This window comes from Andrographis paniculata, unplaced genomic scaffold (genome assembly GCF_009805555.1).
Source record: "Andrographis paniculata isolate CXL003 unplaced genomic scaffold, ASM980555v1 Contig86END, whole genome shotgun sequence".
Lineage (NCBI taxonomy): Eukaryota > Viridiplantae > Streptophyta > Magnoliopsida > Lamiales > Acanthaceae > Andrographis > Andrographis paniculata.
In genome coordinates this window covers 455,060-472,084 of record NW_026137624.1, presented here as the reverse complement: position 1 = coordinate 472,084, position 17,025 = coordinate 455,060, and the positions used below count along the sequence as shown (strand labels likewise).

Below are 17,025 nucleotides of genomic sequence, written 5' to 3'. Positions count from 1 at the left end.
GGTTGGTGCGTCGTCGGTTGGTCCGCGTTCAGTTGGTTCGCGTTCGGTTGGTGTACCGTCGGTTGGTTCGCTGTCGGTTGGTTCACGGTCGGTTGGTCTGCCGTCGGTGGATGCGCAGTCGGTTGGTCCGCACTCGGTTGGTCTGCCGTCGGTTGGTGCGAGGTCAGTTGGACCGTGGTCGGACCAAATGAGGTCGGACGGTTGGTTAAGCTGGTCGGCCGATATGGAGGTCGGACAAGAGAAGGTCGGGCGCTCAATGAATCGTCTGGACAGATGTGTGTTCATTTATTTGAGGGGACTAATTGGTGGTCGCTCGAATGGGCAATTGAGTAGTCATTTGGTCTAGCAACCAGTCAGTTGGTAAATTGTTGAGTTATTCGGCAGGTTCAGTCGGTCAGCCTGTGGGCCATTTGAAGCATGCTAGGCGTGTGGGGCATTCGTTCGGGACTAGCCGTCCATTTAACGAAGTAAGGCGCCCAGAGGCGGTCGGTTGGGCCAGTTGAGTTCTGGAACTGGTGGAAACGGTTAGCGGGGCAGTTAAAGACACGTGTCATTGAAGGAGAAATTTGTGGGCGTTTGAGAGTGGTTACGGTAACTGTTCAGACGGCGATTCCAAGCATTTTCTTTAAGGGATATTTAAGGATTTGAATTTATTGTACAAAGGATCTTCAATCTTCAATCGACATAAAATTCAAGAGAATTGCTTTTGGGATCACTACTTTACGTTTTTAGTCTGTAGTTTTTATTTTTCTTATTTCACTTATGTATCCTATAGTACCTAAGGATTCCTAATCTCATGCATTTATTTTATCAAATTCAAAAATAATTTATATTTTCGAATTTTACTTTTTATTGTTAAAACATTCCATGAACACCCATGAACTTCAATCTTGCGTTCTAGTTTTTAGAAATCACTACTCCACTTGATATATTTATTTATTACAATCTACAAACATGTATCATCATCATATTCATCACTATCATGTATCGTGTTGCAGTGTAGTGTAGTGTATGGTATTAAAATAATCAAAATCTTTGATGGTGATCGTCATCATCATCATCTTCTTGCCCTTCCAGTTGAGCCTTGAAAGAGCTGGGCTGCTATACGACCCTCCACGTCCTCCACGCTTAGCTTTATATACCGCCGACCCTCCTTCGCCGTAAGCCTCCCGATGAAGCTGCGGTACGCCGGCGACACCATCCCCACAACCGAAACCCGCAACTCTTCCCTCAACTGCTCGTCGAAGATCACCCACGACGACTGGATCCGACATGTCTCCTCGAAACACGAGTTGAACACCTTGAGCTTCTTGGACGAAGAAAGCTCGCCCGCCCCCCGGCTCAAAAGAACCCCAACAACCTTCGCCCACGAGCACCGCAAGTAGCTCGTGTGATACTGCCTTATCTTCGCCATCCGCCTCCGAATCCAATCCGCGCCTAAAACCGCCCCCATCTCGCCCCCCTTCGCCACCTTCTCCACGATGTATCGCATGTTGTTCATCATGAACACCGCGCACAATGCCGGGTTCCGGTACACCTTCGACTTTGCCTCCAAATTACTCTCCAACAACTCCATCGTCCTCGCCATTCGCTCTCCCACAATGTTACCATCGAAAATGTCTTCCAAAATCTGCCGCGACCCACAAGCCGCAGATAGATAGTTTGTCACGTATCGAGTTAGGGGATGCAATCCGCCCCCGGGGACCGTGGCCGAGGCTGTGTCGCGGCGGATCAACTCCTCTAACTCCATGAATATGCTCTTAATAAGCTCCCTCAATTTTTCCGTTGCCGATTCAATTTCGTCGTGGAAATGATCAAGGAAAAGTAGCTCGAACTCGGGGGTCAAGTCACGGACGGTTTCATAGGCCTCGAGCAGCTTGAAGAGCCTCTCCGGCGATCGGCTTCCGGCGGCGAGAGCGTCGGTGAAGTTCAATAGCTGCATTGTGGGGGCAGTGCAGATTTCGAAGAAGGAAAGGTCGGCAGCAGCGGCGGTGGAGGAGAAGATTTTGGCGGAGAGGCGTTGCTCCGTCGGGAAAAGGACTCTGACGGCGGTGGTAATGCATTTGATCCATATCTCGATGTCGTCTTCAAGCCATTCGTAGGTGGTGGTGGTGGTGGTCACGTGCCGGTCCAATCCCAAATTACAGAGGCTTCGTGTTAACTGCTCCCGCCGGCACGTGACGTACACGTGGGAGCAGTCTTGTACGTGCCCTGCCGCCGCCATCCGATTCGCTATCTCCCGTAGGTTGTCGGAAATTGCGTCATCAGGAAACGCGCCGGCGTGTCGAACCAGAGTTTCGAATTCGTCGCTGAGACGTGACATGGATTGCCGGAGAAGAGTCTCGGCCCGACGGACGCAGGAGGCGAGGATTTCGTCGCCGGAGAAAGGGGTCCATTCGCGGATGACGGCGGTCAAGCGGTCAACGGAGTGGAGGAAGGACCAAAGGGGGGTTTGGGGGGAGAGTTTCCGGTGGAGGGAGGAGAGGGTCTGCTGGGCGGCGTCGCCGGAGAGGTTTTGGCGGAGTCTGCCGTCGAAGTTGGAGAATATGTTGAGGATATCGGTGGCCATGGTATCGCTGTGGGCGAGAGTCTTGGCTATGTGGCGAGCGACGGCCACAAGCTTCTCCTCGCCGGCGTCCGCCATTGAAGCCCAAGCTACAGCTACAGATACAGCAACAACAATATACTTTACTAGAAGAAGCTTAATTCACGAAATGAATAAACCAGTCCAAATTGATAATACTACAACATAATTATTGTCAAAGCAACTTATTAATGAGGTAAAGAAAACACAACCAATTCAATACTACATTCCCATATATATGATCTGATCTGATCTGAGCTGGTCTGGTCTGGTCTGATCCAACCAAACCTAACCAACGATGATGATGATGGTAGGGCAGAGAATTGATATTGGGTTTTTTTATTATAATAATAATAATAATGAGAAACGCGTGGGGATTGGCGGCGCAGTTGGCGCAGGTGAGGCAGCGAGCTATCAGACGAGGAAAGAAGAATGAGGACGACGATGGCCCATTTTGCAAACACGGTTTTAATATTTGAATATGATAAATAAATAAATAAATTGTGGAAATCAATATCAATACTAATAAAGATTAGATAGCGATAGGATTAGCATTATTGGAAGGGGGGCATTTACGAAGAAGTTTCTTCCTTGACTTGCGTGACGGTGAAATGTCTGAATGTTGGATTATGCCCCGCCCCCGCCCAGTTAGGTTCCGGATGAGGGTCGGGTTTCGCTTGGGGTTCAGGTTCGGATTTGGGTTTGGCTTGAACGGATGTGTGTTTGTTGATGGTTTAGATTCTACTTCAAATTATTTGAGATAATATATATAAATTTCATTTAATATTTTAAATATAAAAGTTAAATTTTAATTATTCATGTAAGATATTAGTGGTTCTGGAAACAATCGACCGACATTGACAGATCACCCATCAGGTCGGATCCTCGTAAAGATCCGATCTCGTCCAGGTATATTTTCAACTTAACTTGATTCTTTTCTTACCATGTTATTAATCTTTATTTTTATATTCAGGTCCGACTTTGGCTAGGGCGACCGACCAACCTGCTTCAAACCCAAACAAATCAGCAGAGCCACCAACCGACCAACTTCACGAACCTGAACTCCCGACCAAACGCCGGGCCTCAAAGAAAACGCCTTCACCAGCCGAACTGGCAACAACAAGGATCTCATCCCACAGTGAGGCGACTGCTTCATAGATGGGTAGATTACTTTATGTCGCTTCAGACCAATCTCTGCCTAATATGGCGCCAATGGCCACGCCTGCATCCGCCTCTACTGCAGTCGCCTCTAGTGCAGTCGCCTCCAATGTGGTCGCTTCAAAAGACAGAAATATCTCTAATGCGGCCGTTCAAATCGCTCCCGACGAACCAGCTGTGGCCGCCCTAGACGCACCGGACCAAGGAGCAGCCGACTTGGGGGCAGCCGACCTGGAGATAGCCGACCTGAGAGCTGCCGACCCAAGGGCAGCAAACCCTCTTCCAGAAGCAGACAGACAAGAAGAAGCACCTGCACCTGTTAAACCGAGGGGTCTTTTACAAGAGTTACAAGAAATCCCCTCTTATGATTCAGAGACCTCTGTTAATCTGGTAGACACCTGAGATTCCCTCTTTCAAATTACAAGCTAGTGTTTACGTAATCTTTAATACACTATATCCCTATCATCCAGGGACCCAGATCAATACCACAGTGTCCATTTGAAGCAGCGGACGAGTCGGCCATCGCATTACCAACCGCCCAACCATCCAGACCTATAACACTCCTGGCGCCTTTCGCGACCACGATCCGTCCAAAAGTAAGTAAAACTTCCACAATCAATTCTCAATATTTGTGCTTCATGTAATCTGAAATAAACATCCATTTTTCCAGGGATGTCCTGATCTAGCCCTCTTGTCAGCTGTCCCAATTCCGACGGACGCCCGAACTATAATCGCGCAGGCTGTTGATCAACCTTTCCTTGGCCTGAGATCAGACTTACTTGACGGTCTTCTTCAAGCCATTGGTGGTCTCTTATTTCAAGTTCCTTCAGAATCAGCTGCCGCCCCCATTCTTCACCAACTGATGGAACGACTGTCTGAACTTCGAAATAAAATCTTGTTCGCTCAACTTCTGAAAACTGAAACACCCTTACCCGACTTGGATCAAATAAATTTGGAAGCTTCCTTGACTAAAACCAAAGAATCCATTCAACAAGCGACTGGAAGACTAGAAGGCCTCTCTAACGCCAAAGCACAAATAGAAGAATCAATCCAACAAAAGGAGGCAGAACTGAGAGCACTTCATCAAGAAAAATCTGTCATCGAAGGCCACATAAGCGACGAGCAACGCCTGATTGATCGGTACAAGAAAAATGCAGCTGACCTGGACCAAGAACTGAAGATCCACGCCCGATCCCAACTTATAAGGCAATACCAGTCGGCTGCCAATAACAGACAACTCTCCAGGACAGAAGATAAATGGTCCCAGATTAAAATTGCTTTAGGATCTCTTCTATAAAATTATTGGAAACTTTGACTTGCTAAATAAATTTCTATCCTATTGTTAACGATCACTTTCCAAAACTCCGACCCTCCAGGGAACCAATCCAATTCGTCTCCCTTATAAACACCTGCAATCCTTGCCAATCAACGACCAAACGTTTAACCATAAATTGGTCCTTGAGCACGTCTGCTAATAAATATTAAAATGCCACCCAACCGTCCTCATGTTCCTGTAAACAATTGACAATGTGTTATTCAACCTTTCTTCGTGGGTAATCATCCAGTTGGAGGCCATGCCGAAGACTTCTTATACATACTCAAACAATTGGATTTCAAATTCAGATTTTCCAAACGAGGCAGAAAAACCATTCATCGTGTTATTCGCCTGATGGAAAACGTGCTGGAAGGATATCAAACCCTTCGGGATATACAAAATCGCCTTCCCGACATTGACCATCATATGGATTTGATTGAACACCATGTGACAGCCATACTCCCAGACCTTAGTTGGGATCATACATTCTCCAATCAGCGCGCAGTCTTTTCGAGGTTACGCACTCTTGTTGATCGTGAATGTCAAGCCGTGACAGACATGAAAGCTCGCACCGACTATGATCTAGAGAAAATGCAAGACCAATGGGACAAGTACCGACCTGATTTAGAGGACCTTATTGATGAGGAACCAGAACTAATCCCTAATCACTGGAATGAAGATTCTGACTCAGAAGAAAGTAATCCTCCACACGACTCAACATCTGATAATGAGTGAACCCTTTTTTGGGTCCGAACCTTTGGTAATCGGGTTCTGAATAAAATCACTATTTCATGCTTTCCTGCTATCTGAAAAGGCAGGAAAATACCTCTTCAGATATTTAGCATTAATATAGTCGTGCACCCTTTTACCTTCTTGATTTATAATAATATAGGCACTATTTCCGATCTCTTTTTGAACTATGAATGGTCCTTCCCAATTTGGAGACCACTTCCCTAACTGATCAATCTTCTTATATGTAGGAATGATAGTTTTCCAGACCAAGTCTCCTTCTTTGAATGTTCTATAAAACACTTTCCTTCCATAAGTCTTAGCCCTGATTTCACTCTGCCTCACAATTTTATCAATTGCATGAAGTCGAATAACATCCAAATCTTCCAACTGCTGTAACATATTTTGTTGATATTCCTTGGTAAAATCATCAGTGGTAAAGCTTGTACGTCCAGATGAAACTTGAACTTCGGCTTGCAACACAGCATCTTGTCCAAATGTGAGCTGATATGGTGAAAATCCTGTGGCAGAATTTCTGTTATTCCTATGCGCCCATAAGGCTCGAGATAACAACAAATGCCATTTCCTTGGGTTTCCTTCAATCGTTTTCTTTATAATCCCAATGATAATCTTGTTAGCTGCTTCTGCTTGCCCATTAGCTTGGGAATAATAAGGCGAAGAATGATTCAGACAAATACCAAACTCTGCCAAAAAACTTAGAAACTTCTCCCCAGTAAAGACCAAACCTTGGTCGGTTGTTACTGAATGAGGAATACCATACATATATACGATCTGATTCAACACAAAATCTATTACCTCCTTTTGATCCACATTTTTCAAAGCAACCGCCTCCACCCATTTGGTGAAATAATCTTTCGCAACCAGAATAAAACAATGATGTTTGGACGATGGAGGATGAATTTTACGAATGATATCCATAGCCCAAGATTTAAAGGGCCAAGCAACCACCTCCACCCATTTGGTGAAATAATCTTTTGCAACCAGAATAAAACAATGATGTTTGGACAAGGGAGGATGAATTTTACCAATGATATCCATAGCCCAAGATTTAAAGGGCCATGGTTTTACCATAGTTTGCAATTCTGTGACTGGTAAGTGATTTAACTACCCATGCCTCTGACATTCTTGGCAACCTTCGGCGAATTGTATGCAATCTCCAAAAATCTTTGGCCAAAAGAAGCCCAACCGATGAATAGCCCATCTCATATTCAAACATGCCCGATGAGCTCCAAAAATCCCACTGTGCACTTCTGTCATCACCTCCAAAGCCTGTTTGGAACCCAACCATTTCAGGAGTAACCCCTCGAATTTCCTTTTATATAGTACTCCTTCTACCAATTGGAATCGTAAAGCTTTCAATCGTATTCCAACCGGTACATTCGCTCCTGGATCTTGTAGATACATGACAAGTTCTGTCCTCCAGTCGGTTCCCGTCTCTGCCTCAGGCCGACCTCTGCATATATATCTTTGGGATTCCTTTGCAAGCTTTTTGAGCTAGTTCATCTGCAAATTGATTTTCTTTTCTAGGGATGAACTCAATTATCACTTCGGAGATCTTTGATAGAAACCGACCTACCAAATCCTTGTATCTGCGTAGATGAGGATAATTGCAAACATATTGTTTGTTAACTTGGTTAATTACCAACTGAGAATCTCCTCTTATAATCATCGATTGAACTTTCCTAGCTATCAAAGCTTCCAATCCTAAGATTAAAGCCTCATATTCTGCTGAATTATGGGTCATGGCTTCTAATTGCAACTGAAAATTGACACTTTGACCATCTGGTCCTTCTAACAAAACACCTGCACCCGATCTGTTTCCTGAGGTAGAACCATCGAAAAATATTAACCAATTTCGGGTACTTACATAAGATATACATTCAGTCGGTACCTGCTCAGGACCTGCGAAGTCTGCCCAAAAATCTGCTATTGTTTGGCCTTTGACTGCCCTCAAAGGGGAATGATACAAATCGAAATGCGCTAATTTAATGGCCCACTTCATAAGTCTGCCCTGCATCGTCGGTCTTTGCAAAATTAATTTGATGAGATCAATCTTTGAAATAACCTCAATTCTTCTGGCAACATATAATGTTCATGTTTGGTGCATGCAAACACCAACGAATAACACATTTTTTCTGATATAGTATAATTTAATTCTGGTCCTGTGAGTCTTGCTCAAATAATAAATTGCCCTTTCCTTTCCATCATCTACATCTTGTGCTAATAAGCAACTGACCACTTCATACGTATTTGCCAAATAAAGTTTGAGGGCCGACCCTCTTTGGGAGGCATCAATACAGGTGGTTGAGCCAATGATTGCTTTATAGCTTCTAAAGTCGTTTGTTGGTCTGGTCCCCACTCAAAGGCGTTTCCTCCTTCCTTCAATAATTTTGTGATTGGTCTGACCTTGCCAGCAGCATTGGAAATAAACCGTCTGAGATAATTTACTTTCCCCAAAAGACTTTGTATTTCCTTAACCATCTTGGGTGGTCGGCTGGCAAGAATTGCTTTGGCTTTATTAGCATCGATCTCAATTCCCCTCTCATGGACCAAAAATCCCAAAAAACTCCCAGCTGAAATACCGAAAGCACACTTAGTTGGATTCATCTTCAACTTGTATTTCTTCATCTGACTGAAGGCATCTTTAAGATCCCTCAAATGCATATCCTGATCTTACCATTCTTTTTAACCACTGGCACAATATTGGCCAACCAATCTGCATAATGGCAAGGTCGGATGAAACCTGCTTTAAGAAGCTTTTGAATTTCTTCTTTGATCTGAGGCATTAAATCAGGACTCATACGCCTTGGAGGTTGCTTGTAAGGCTTAAAACCTTTTTTAATAGGCAACCGATGCTCTATCAGATTTCGCTCTAAACCAGGCATTTCCGAATAGTCCCAAGCTAAACAATCAATATTGTTTCTTATAACTTCAAGCATCAATATTTGTTGCTCTTCAGACAAATAACCACTCATCCTGATTATTTTTGGAACCAGGTCGGTTCCTAAGTTAAATTCCAGGAAAGGATCTTGTGCTGAAAAAGCTGGCTCTGTTTTCTCTAATAAATCAGGCCAACAAAAATGCTCATCTTCTTGAAAATGAACATCACGAATTTTTTTTTTTCTACTTTTTTCAAAAGCTGGTCTAAATAAAATTGATTAATAAGTGCACTACAATCTTGTAAATTTGAACCTTCCATAAAAGACATATTACAAAAAGTAGGTTTGGCTTTCTCAAGAGCCATACAGTAACATTGTTCTTTTAAAAGAACATTGAGTTCTGGCCGATGAACTTAAAACCCTTCTTTGGGTATTCATTAGCCATAAAAGATTGAGACATTGGAAGTACATGACCGGAATAAAAAACCGATTCTTCAACTTGTTCTGATGCTCCAAAAGGGTTGTCATTTGCTTCCATTTTGAATACCTGATTGTCTTCCCAGAACATCAATTGTTGATGCAGTGTTGATGGCACACATTTAGATGCATGAATCCAGTCTCGTCCCAGTAGGATTGAGTATGTAGTATCCGCATCCACCACAAAGAAAATAGAAGAAATCTTCTTAGGACCGACTTCAATCGAGGCAACCATCATGCCTTTTAGTCTGGTCGGCTGCCCTGTAAACCTAGTCATCTCAAAATCCACATGAGATAGATCGTGAATTCCCTTCCCTAACTTCTTGAGAGTCTTTAATGGCATCACATTAAAGACGGCTCCGTTGTCTATAAAAACTTTGGTGATCGGTTTCCCGCAAATATAAGCATTAACATACAGAGGCTTCAAATGAGACGCCGTGTCTTCTGGAATGGGAGGGAAGACTATTGGAGGGACCTCTGACTGAAAATCAAGATCTGAAATCTTTGCCCATTCTGGCTCTTCTATAAACTCATCCACCAGACTTGCCCACAAGGGTTCTTCTTCAACCCAGTTAATTCCTGTCATTCGGCAGGGGACACGTGGTCCTAGTCGAGATTTGACAAACCTTGAACCAGTTTCTGGAATTTCGTCCCTGGTTTCGGTTTCAGGTTGAACTGTTAGAGATTCCAAACGAAATTCCTCCAGAGATGGATTAATGTTAATCCTTTCGCAATGCTGACATCTGAAACCTTCAACTCTTTCATCGTATCGCCTTACCCCTTTTTTTTATGGACTGACCTCCCTCATTGCACTTAGCAGCACCTCGTATGCTGGTCGGCTGCTTTGACGAGGCGACCCCTATGGGCCGACTCCCTTCCAGAGATTCAATAGCGACTTGCACATCATTCGGCTGCTCAAACGAGACGACCCTGATGAACCGACCTCCTTCAGTATATTTAGCAACGCCTCAGATGTCATTTGGTTGCTTCGATGAGGTGACCCGTAAGGACCGACCCCCTTCTGGAGAATTTACAGCACCTTGCATATTGTTCGGTTGCTTCGATGAAGAGACCTTATCCCTGTATCTTGCAGGATACCTACGCTTGGCATTCCGGATCTGAGTCCGATTCATGCCTGGAAAGCGAGGATCCACATCAATTGGTAAAGGTTTTTTGTTTCGAGTCCATTTGCTTCCGACTGAACCCGTCATTTTAGTCGGGTGGTCCCGAACCAAAGCTTGTTCCTTAAGCTCCACATTAAAAGAGCCATCTTGGTTATCACATTTTTCTGCCACAGTTTTTTCATAGGCCTTGAGTTTTTCTTCTGGTCGGCCACTGTTTGATGAATCTCATTTTCCCGATCTAGGACTTGCTTGTATATTAACCATTGCTGTGGTTACTTTTGGAAAAGGTTGTTGCTCTACACCCAAAGTAATATATTTGAGCCGACCTGCCTTAATAACCTTCTGGATCTCATTTCAAAAATGAGTGCATTGACTTGTATTATGTTTGAAAGAGTTATGCCACTTACAGTATGGTCTTTCTTTGATCTCTTCTTTAGTAGCCAGCCTTTGCCCCTTTGGAATTCGAATCTGTCCGTCATTTGGCAAAATATCAAAAATTTCATCAGCCTTCGAATTGTCAAATGTAGGTTGCTCTTTTCCTTCAGTTCCTGGTACTGGCTTTAACTTATAGCATACATAAGGCTTTCCCGAAATGATTTCGGCAGCCATTTCTTATGTCTGATCATAATCGAAGTCATACGCTTCTGTCTCCATTCTCGCCATATGCTGAACTTTACTACGCCTAAAGTTCTGATCCTTTTCTCTTAAAAGAGACTCTAAACGTCCAGCCTTAGAAGCAACACTTGCCAAATCTTCCACATCATGAGCAGTGAGTGCCTCTCTTAAGCAGCCATGCATATTCCTGACCACTAAATTGATCATTTCTTTTTCATTAATTACAGTAGGACAACGTCCTTTCATCAAACGCACCCTTTCAATAAACTGTTAGGCTGACTCTTCTGGATATTGCTTCAATTCCAATAAATAGGTAAGAGAAACAGTGGATAAAAGGATTGAAGAATCTAGCATGGAACGCCATTTCCAAACCTTCCCAAGTTTGTATTTGCCCAGGAGAAAGGTTTACAAACCATGAGAAAGCTGTTCTCGTGAGGGTTAAACCAAATAACTGCAGTTTATAAAAAAATTATTTCCAACTTCCCCTAACTGTGCTGTAAAACAACCCACATGCTCTATGGTGGAGGATCCATCTTCCCCTGAAAACGCATGGAAATCAGGTGGTCGATAATTCCTTGGAAGTGGATAATCATTAATGATCCTTTCGGGGAAAGGCCTTTAATAAGCAGGGCGGTTAGCCATCTGAGGATTCATGCCGAAATGCACTCTCAATACTTACGCAATCTCTTCAGGATCCACACGAGGGTGTTGATGATCAGGGATGAAGATGGGATTTTGTATATGTGCTCCTTGCCTCTCTTCCCTGGCGACGTTTGGTTGCAGATTGTCAACTCTTGGTCCCAAAGGAACATTATTAGGGAAAGTTAGAGGAGTCTTTCCCCTATCTGTTCGGTTGAACGTTGTAGCGCTTTGCAATGTACTGTCAACATATGATGGCCCTGCGAAATTTGCTTGCATTCTTGATGGTGATATTCCTGGCGGAGTCTGAGTGGATTGAAGAGTAACCCTTGACAAAGCTTGATCTAACATGTTCTGCATGATATTTTTTTGCTCTCGCAACATGATGTTCTGTTGCTCGCGCAACATATTTTGCATCACTGAAGTTTGCTGATTGTTCAATTGTTGAACATAAGACAACCAATCGGTAGGTGGTTGGGGAATCTCCCCTGAATTTGGCATGACGGGTGGTGAAACATTTTCTCCCACCGGTACTGATGATGATTGAGGTTTTGAACCTGCAATATTGATCTTTCTGATGATTCGGCCAGACCTCAGTCGTATGAAATTCTCTGTTGATGTAGGATCAGCAATCTTGTCTTTCTCCCACTGTGGTCGCCAAATTGTTGATGTATTTTTTCAACAATAAAAAGTAAAACCCAAAAATAGGAAATTATCTTCGAATTTGATATAATTAGCGTATGAGATTAGGAATCTCTAAACACTGTACGGTACAGAAAAAATAATTGGAAAGTAAAATACTGGAAATTTAAATGATGATCCCCGAATCACTGACTTTGCTATCGTTTGAAGATGATTGAAGATACCTTGTCAGTTACAGATCCCAACCCTTAAATATTCCTCAGAAACGGTACTTGGAACCGTCACCCGAACAGTCACAACGTCTCTTATTTCAACCGTCTGCTAACTCTTCTTCTGCTGACATGTGCCCTCAGCCGACCAAACTATCATTCTCACTCGCTCCCAGCAGTATCCGACCTCCACACCAACCGTTTTGCCTATACAACCACGAATCTTCCTACTTTTTGGACCGACTGCATACCTTCCGCCTTGTTGGTTCGACCACAAACCTTCCGACTTATTGGTCCAACCGCTAACCTCCCGACTTGCAGACCACCCGACTTGTTGGTCCAGCCACAAACCTCCTGACTTACAGACCATCCGACTTGTTGGCCCGACCACATACCTTCCGACTTGCACATCGTCCGACCCACTGACCTACCGACCTACAGACCATCCGACTTGTAAACCGTTCGACTCGCAAACTTTCCGCCTTATGGACCACCCGACTGCAGACCTCCCGACGTACAAACTGTCCGACCTGTAAACTGTCTGACCTACGGACCTTCCAACCTATGGACCTTCCGACCTACGGACCTTCCGACCCACGGACCTTCCGACCCGCTATTTCCTTAAAAATACGTCTATTTCACCCATTTTTCTCGAAACACCCCTTGATCAGTCCAACAACTCCAATTATAGGCCCATTTTTTCTTCTAACTTGGGCTTTTTAACCTAATTTTAAATTTCATACGTAACAACATCATATCGCACCAACGGGTCAAATATGAGTTATTTTATGTGTTCAAAATTATAAATGATCTTGTTGTCTATAGAAGTACCTTCACTTGTTTATTTATAAGTTTACAGTTATAGTAAAATGATTGAGATGTAAAGCGGGCGAGTGCTCCTTGTTTTCTTCGAATACAATGGACAACTTGTTATTGTCGGATGATTTTATAAATACTAATGTGTTGGAAGATGTCTCTGTTATGGAGTTGGTTATAGATGTATCTATTTTGTCGATTAGTAAAAAATTTATTTGTTTTTTATATTATTTGCAAGTGTCCCCCATTGCCTTTGGTGTACCTTGATTTTTGATTTATATGTCTCGAATAGAAAATTACTTACTTTCGTAGTTATATGTCCTAAACATGTGTTTATGTTGAGTATACTCATGAAGACATGCATTTATTTTGAAATGATGACAGACCTGAAAAGAATACAAAGGGATTATCTCTAGATTCTCTTTCTTATATACAAAGATGGTTAAACATAAAGTTGAGCTAAACGATAAACAGCTGAAAGCTCTGCAACCCCCACCGTTTGGGTATTTCCTAGAGTGTCCGAAAATGAAGCTACCCCGGCATCGGTTGTGGGCGATTATGAATATGTTTGACATCGAGTCCCAATCATTTAAAATTCACAATGAAATTGAAATAAACTTTTATTCTGAAGAATTCTCTGTAGTTCATGGATTACAGTCAAAAGACATGTACGTGCTAGTAAAGCTTTTGACATCGTAACCCACCATCGTTTCAAATATAGGCTATTTTAATGTGTTTTAAATTATAAATAACCTTATTGTATATAGAAGTGTTTTTATTTTCATCTTATTATGTTTAATTTTGTAGTAAAATGGTTGCGATGTGAGGTGGGTGGAGTTCGATTTTTTTTTTTTTCAAATATTGTTGTCAAATTGAGGTAGTTAGTGATTGATGTTATGTTTGGCCAAATATTTTAAGGATCATCATAAATTCTAATTTAACATATGATATATATGGTTCCCCATAAGTATGAATCTTGGTATTAGAGATACGCACACAAATAATTAAAAAAAAAAATACTTTAGTACGCAAAAATTTATGGTTGGATGTGGAGTAACTCCTAAATTTGAACAACATACCCCCAATGAAGATATATGTTACTCATTTAACTAACTTATATACTTCTAACACAATTGTATGTACTTCTATCAAGGAATAAGCTTTGTAAGTAACTACATATATATTTGACATATAGTGAAAATATGTGTACTCGCCATACTATCCTAAAAGTATCGATGAACACATCCAATGTAGATCTAAATGAAAAATGCTTAATTATAATGTGGATAGTCCTAATATGTCTCGTATATAATATTTACTTCTCATACCTTCTAACACATTTGTTTCTTGTGGATGCTTTTCATAGTCTACAAAATGCTGATATGGATTGATACAGACAAAGATAATAAAGAGTGTGGGGACCGAGACATATTTCATAAGTTATCTACTAACTCATCGATATCTCTTACCATGATCCACAATATCATATGTTAGGTCAAATCTATCTTATGTAACATTTTCATTCATCCTTAAATAAATGAAAAAAATGATTTCAATGATCGTTTCAATAATATTAGTTGATAGACACCAATATCCGATGAAATTGCAGTGATCTATTTGAATCATAGTCGTCTACGCTACCCACAATCATGGTTGGGTATCGAGAGACTCCTAAGTAGAAGCCACATACCCCCAATCATGATATTTGTTCATTTATTTCACAAGTTACATACTTCTAAATTGATTGAATATACTCATATTGAGAAATAGACTTTACAAATAATTTTATACATATTTGATGTATATTGAGACGATGGGTAGTCACCAAATGTTCTTAAAGTACTAATGCATAAATTTTATATACACATCAATGACTAATACGTTCCTCAATAGGATGAAAGGGTCCAATATGTCTAATACGTAACATTTACTTACTATAGCTTCTAATATATTTCTTTTTGTTGAGAGTTTCTTCCTACTTTCACAAATGCTTGCACTGACAATCATAATATAGAGAACATTATGCATCATCAGTTATAAACTAACTTCAAAATATCTATTACTATGGTTCACCGCATGATATATTATATCATATATATCTTAAGGGACATTGTCGTCCACCTTAGAATATATTAATAAGTAATCTCATAAGTCATTTTAGAAATATCCGCTAATGCACGCTAACTTTCAAGAACATGGGTGTGATGTAATCTATTAGTAATTGTTTGATCCCATTACAATCAAATTCTGAATAGATACTTAAATACTTATGTTTACAATAATTATACTTGTATACGAATATAAATACTTCTATACAGAAACATGTACCCTTATATTTGGATATCTATACCTTTGGTACTAATGAATATACTTTCTAAACATCACAACATACTCATATTGTCATTGTATATCTCTGTCACAAAAATTAAATACCCGAATAAATAAATGCGATTTACAGGGGAATCCAAATCATTCAATAGCGGTCTCATACACAGATTTATGTTCAATGTACAATATTCCAAAAATAAAAAGAATTTTTAGCCACGAGACGACAAACCAGAAATACTTACGATGGAGCCTTCTTACAACTTTGTCGGTTGTGTCCTAGACGGACCACAACGATCATATTCTTTAGACTGTTTCACCTGATGTTATTCAAACCACCTTTTTTTAGCCGGTTGGTTAGACAAAAGTCAATGACCTTGCTGAGTGCATCCAACTTTTCCACGACTCAGCTACATTGTTATTTATTATCCCCCAACGAGTTCCTTGGAATAGAAAATTCATCCAACATTGGGTCTGCGATTGTGCAATGAATTTTTGGGCAAATGACATAATCTTCACAAAAAACATTATATCCTACTCAAATTCCATCAGGGAGTTTAACCTGCTTTGTTGAAAACGGATATTTCATTTCTTGTTATACATCGGATATCATTTCATTACCTATACGAAATGTAATTACCTTGTTGTAAATATTATAACATACATATAACATACCCGTATCTTTTCTTGTTTCGGACAAGTGGCATAGTACAACATACATTATATGCTGCTCAAAATTCTTCTATAGGGTGGGGGCATAACCGACTTTGTTGAAAATGGACGTCCATTATTTCTTGTTGTGCATCGGATATCTCCACATTACCTATATGAAACGTAATTATCTTGTTTTACATATCATATTAAATGATACATATATTTTTCACATACCTGAGTGCGGAAGTTGCCCATTAGGTGCCGGAGATAGTATCCGTGATGGACTTTAGAAAATACAGTAGGAAAGGACTTTAGAAGTTTCGAGTGTCTGTCCGAAAAAAAAGTATATTATTTTCAATTATCGACCATCAACGTGAATAACAGAACTTAACCTCCAGCAAAAATATTCTCAATTTTCACAATTTTCAGTAAACAGTGTTGTATAAGTACAAAATTTTAACACTATCCAATATATAAGCACATAAAATAAATATCAAAGTTCATATATGAGTAGTCATAGTATATAACAATAAAACCAAAGTATTTTCAAACAAATGCAATATACAATATCAGACAACAAAGGTATAAAATAAATAAATATAGGTACACTACACTGGAAAATGGTACCTGTGAAAATACCCACACATACCATCAGAAAATTGCAACAGTCCCCACAAAACTTTTTCCTATACATACTGTCCTAACAAAAGTTCATAATAAAACTTAATTAACAACTTCTGCAACTACCAACTTGAATAGGAAAACTATCACCAAAACAATAATGCTTACCGGAATCGGTCGCGAGCCCTAACAATACAATCATAATCAACCAATAAAA

The 17,025-nt window shown here is 41.0% G+C and overlaps 1 protein-coding gene across 1 annotated transcript; it reads right to left on the bottom strand.

Annotated features, from left to right (window-relative positions):
• Nucleotides 1-880: 880 nt before the first annotated feature.
• On the bottom strand, nt 881-3,048 carry LOC127242285 (exocyst complex component EXO70B1-like). The gene is made up of 2 exons (XM_051261765.1): nt 2,797-3,048; nt 881-2,661 (listed from the first exon to the last, which is right to left on the bottom strand). The coding sequence occupies exon 2, from the start codon at nt 2,642-2,644 to the stop codon at nt 1,058-1,060; it is 1,587 nt and encodes a 528-aa protein (XP_051117722.1). The 5' UTR covers nt 2,645-2,661; nt 2,797-3,048; the 3' UTR covers nt 881-1,057.
• Nucleotides 3,049-17,025: the final 13,977 nt, after the last annotated feature.

Excerpts from the sequence above, each read along its gene's own strand:
- LOC127242285 (XM_051261765.1), bottom strand. The coding sequence starts at position 2,644 with ATGGCGGACGCCGGCGAGGAGAAGCTTGTGGCCGTCGCTCGCCACATA.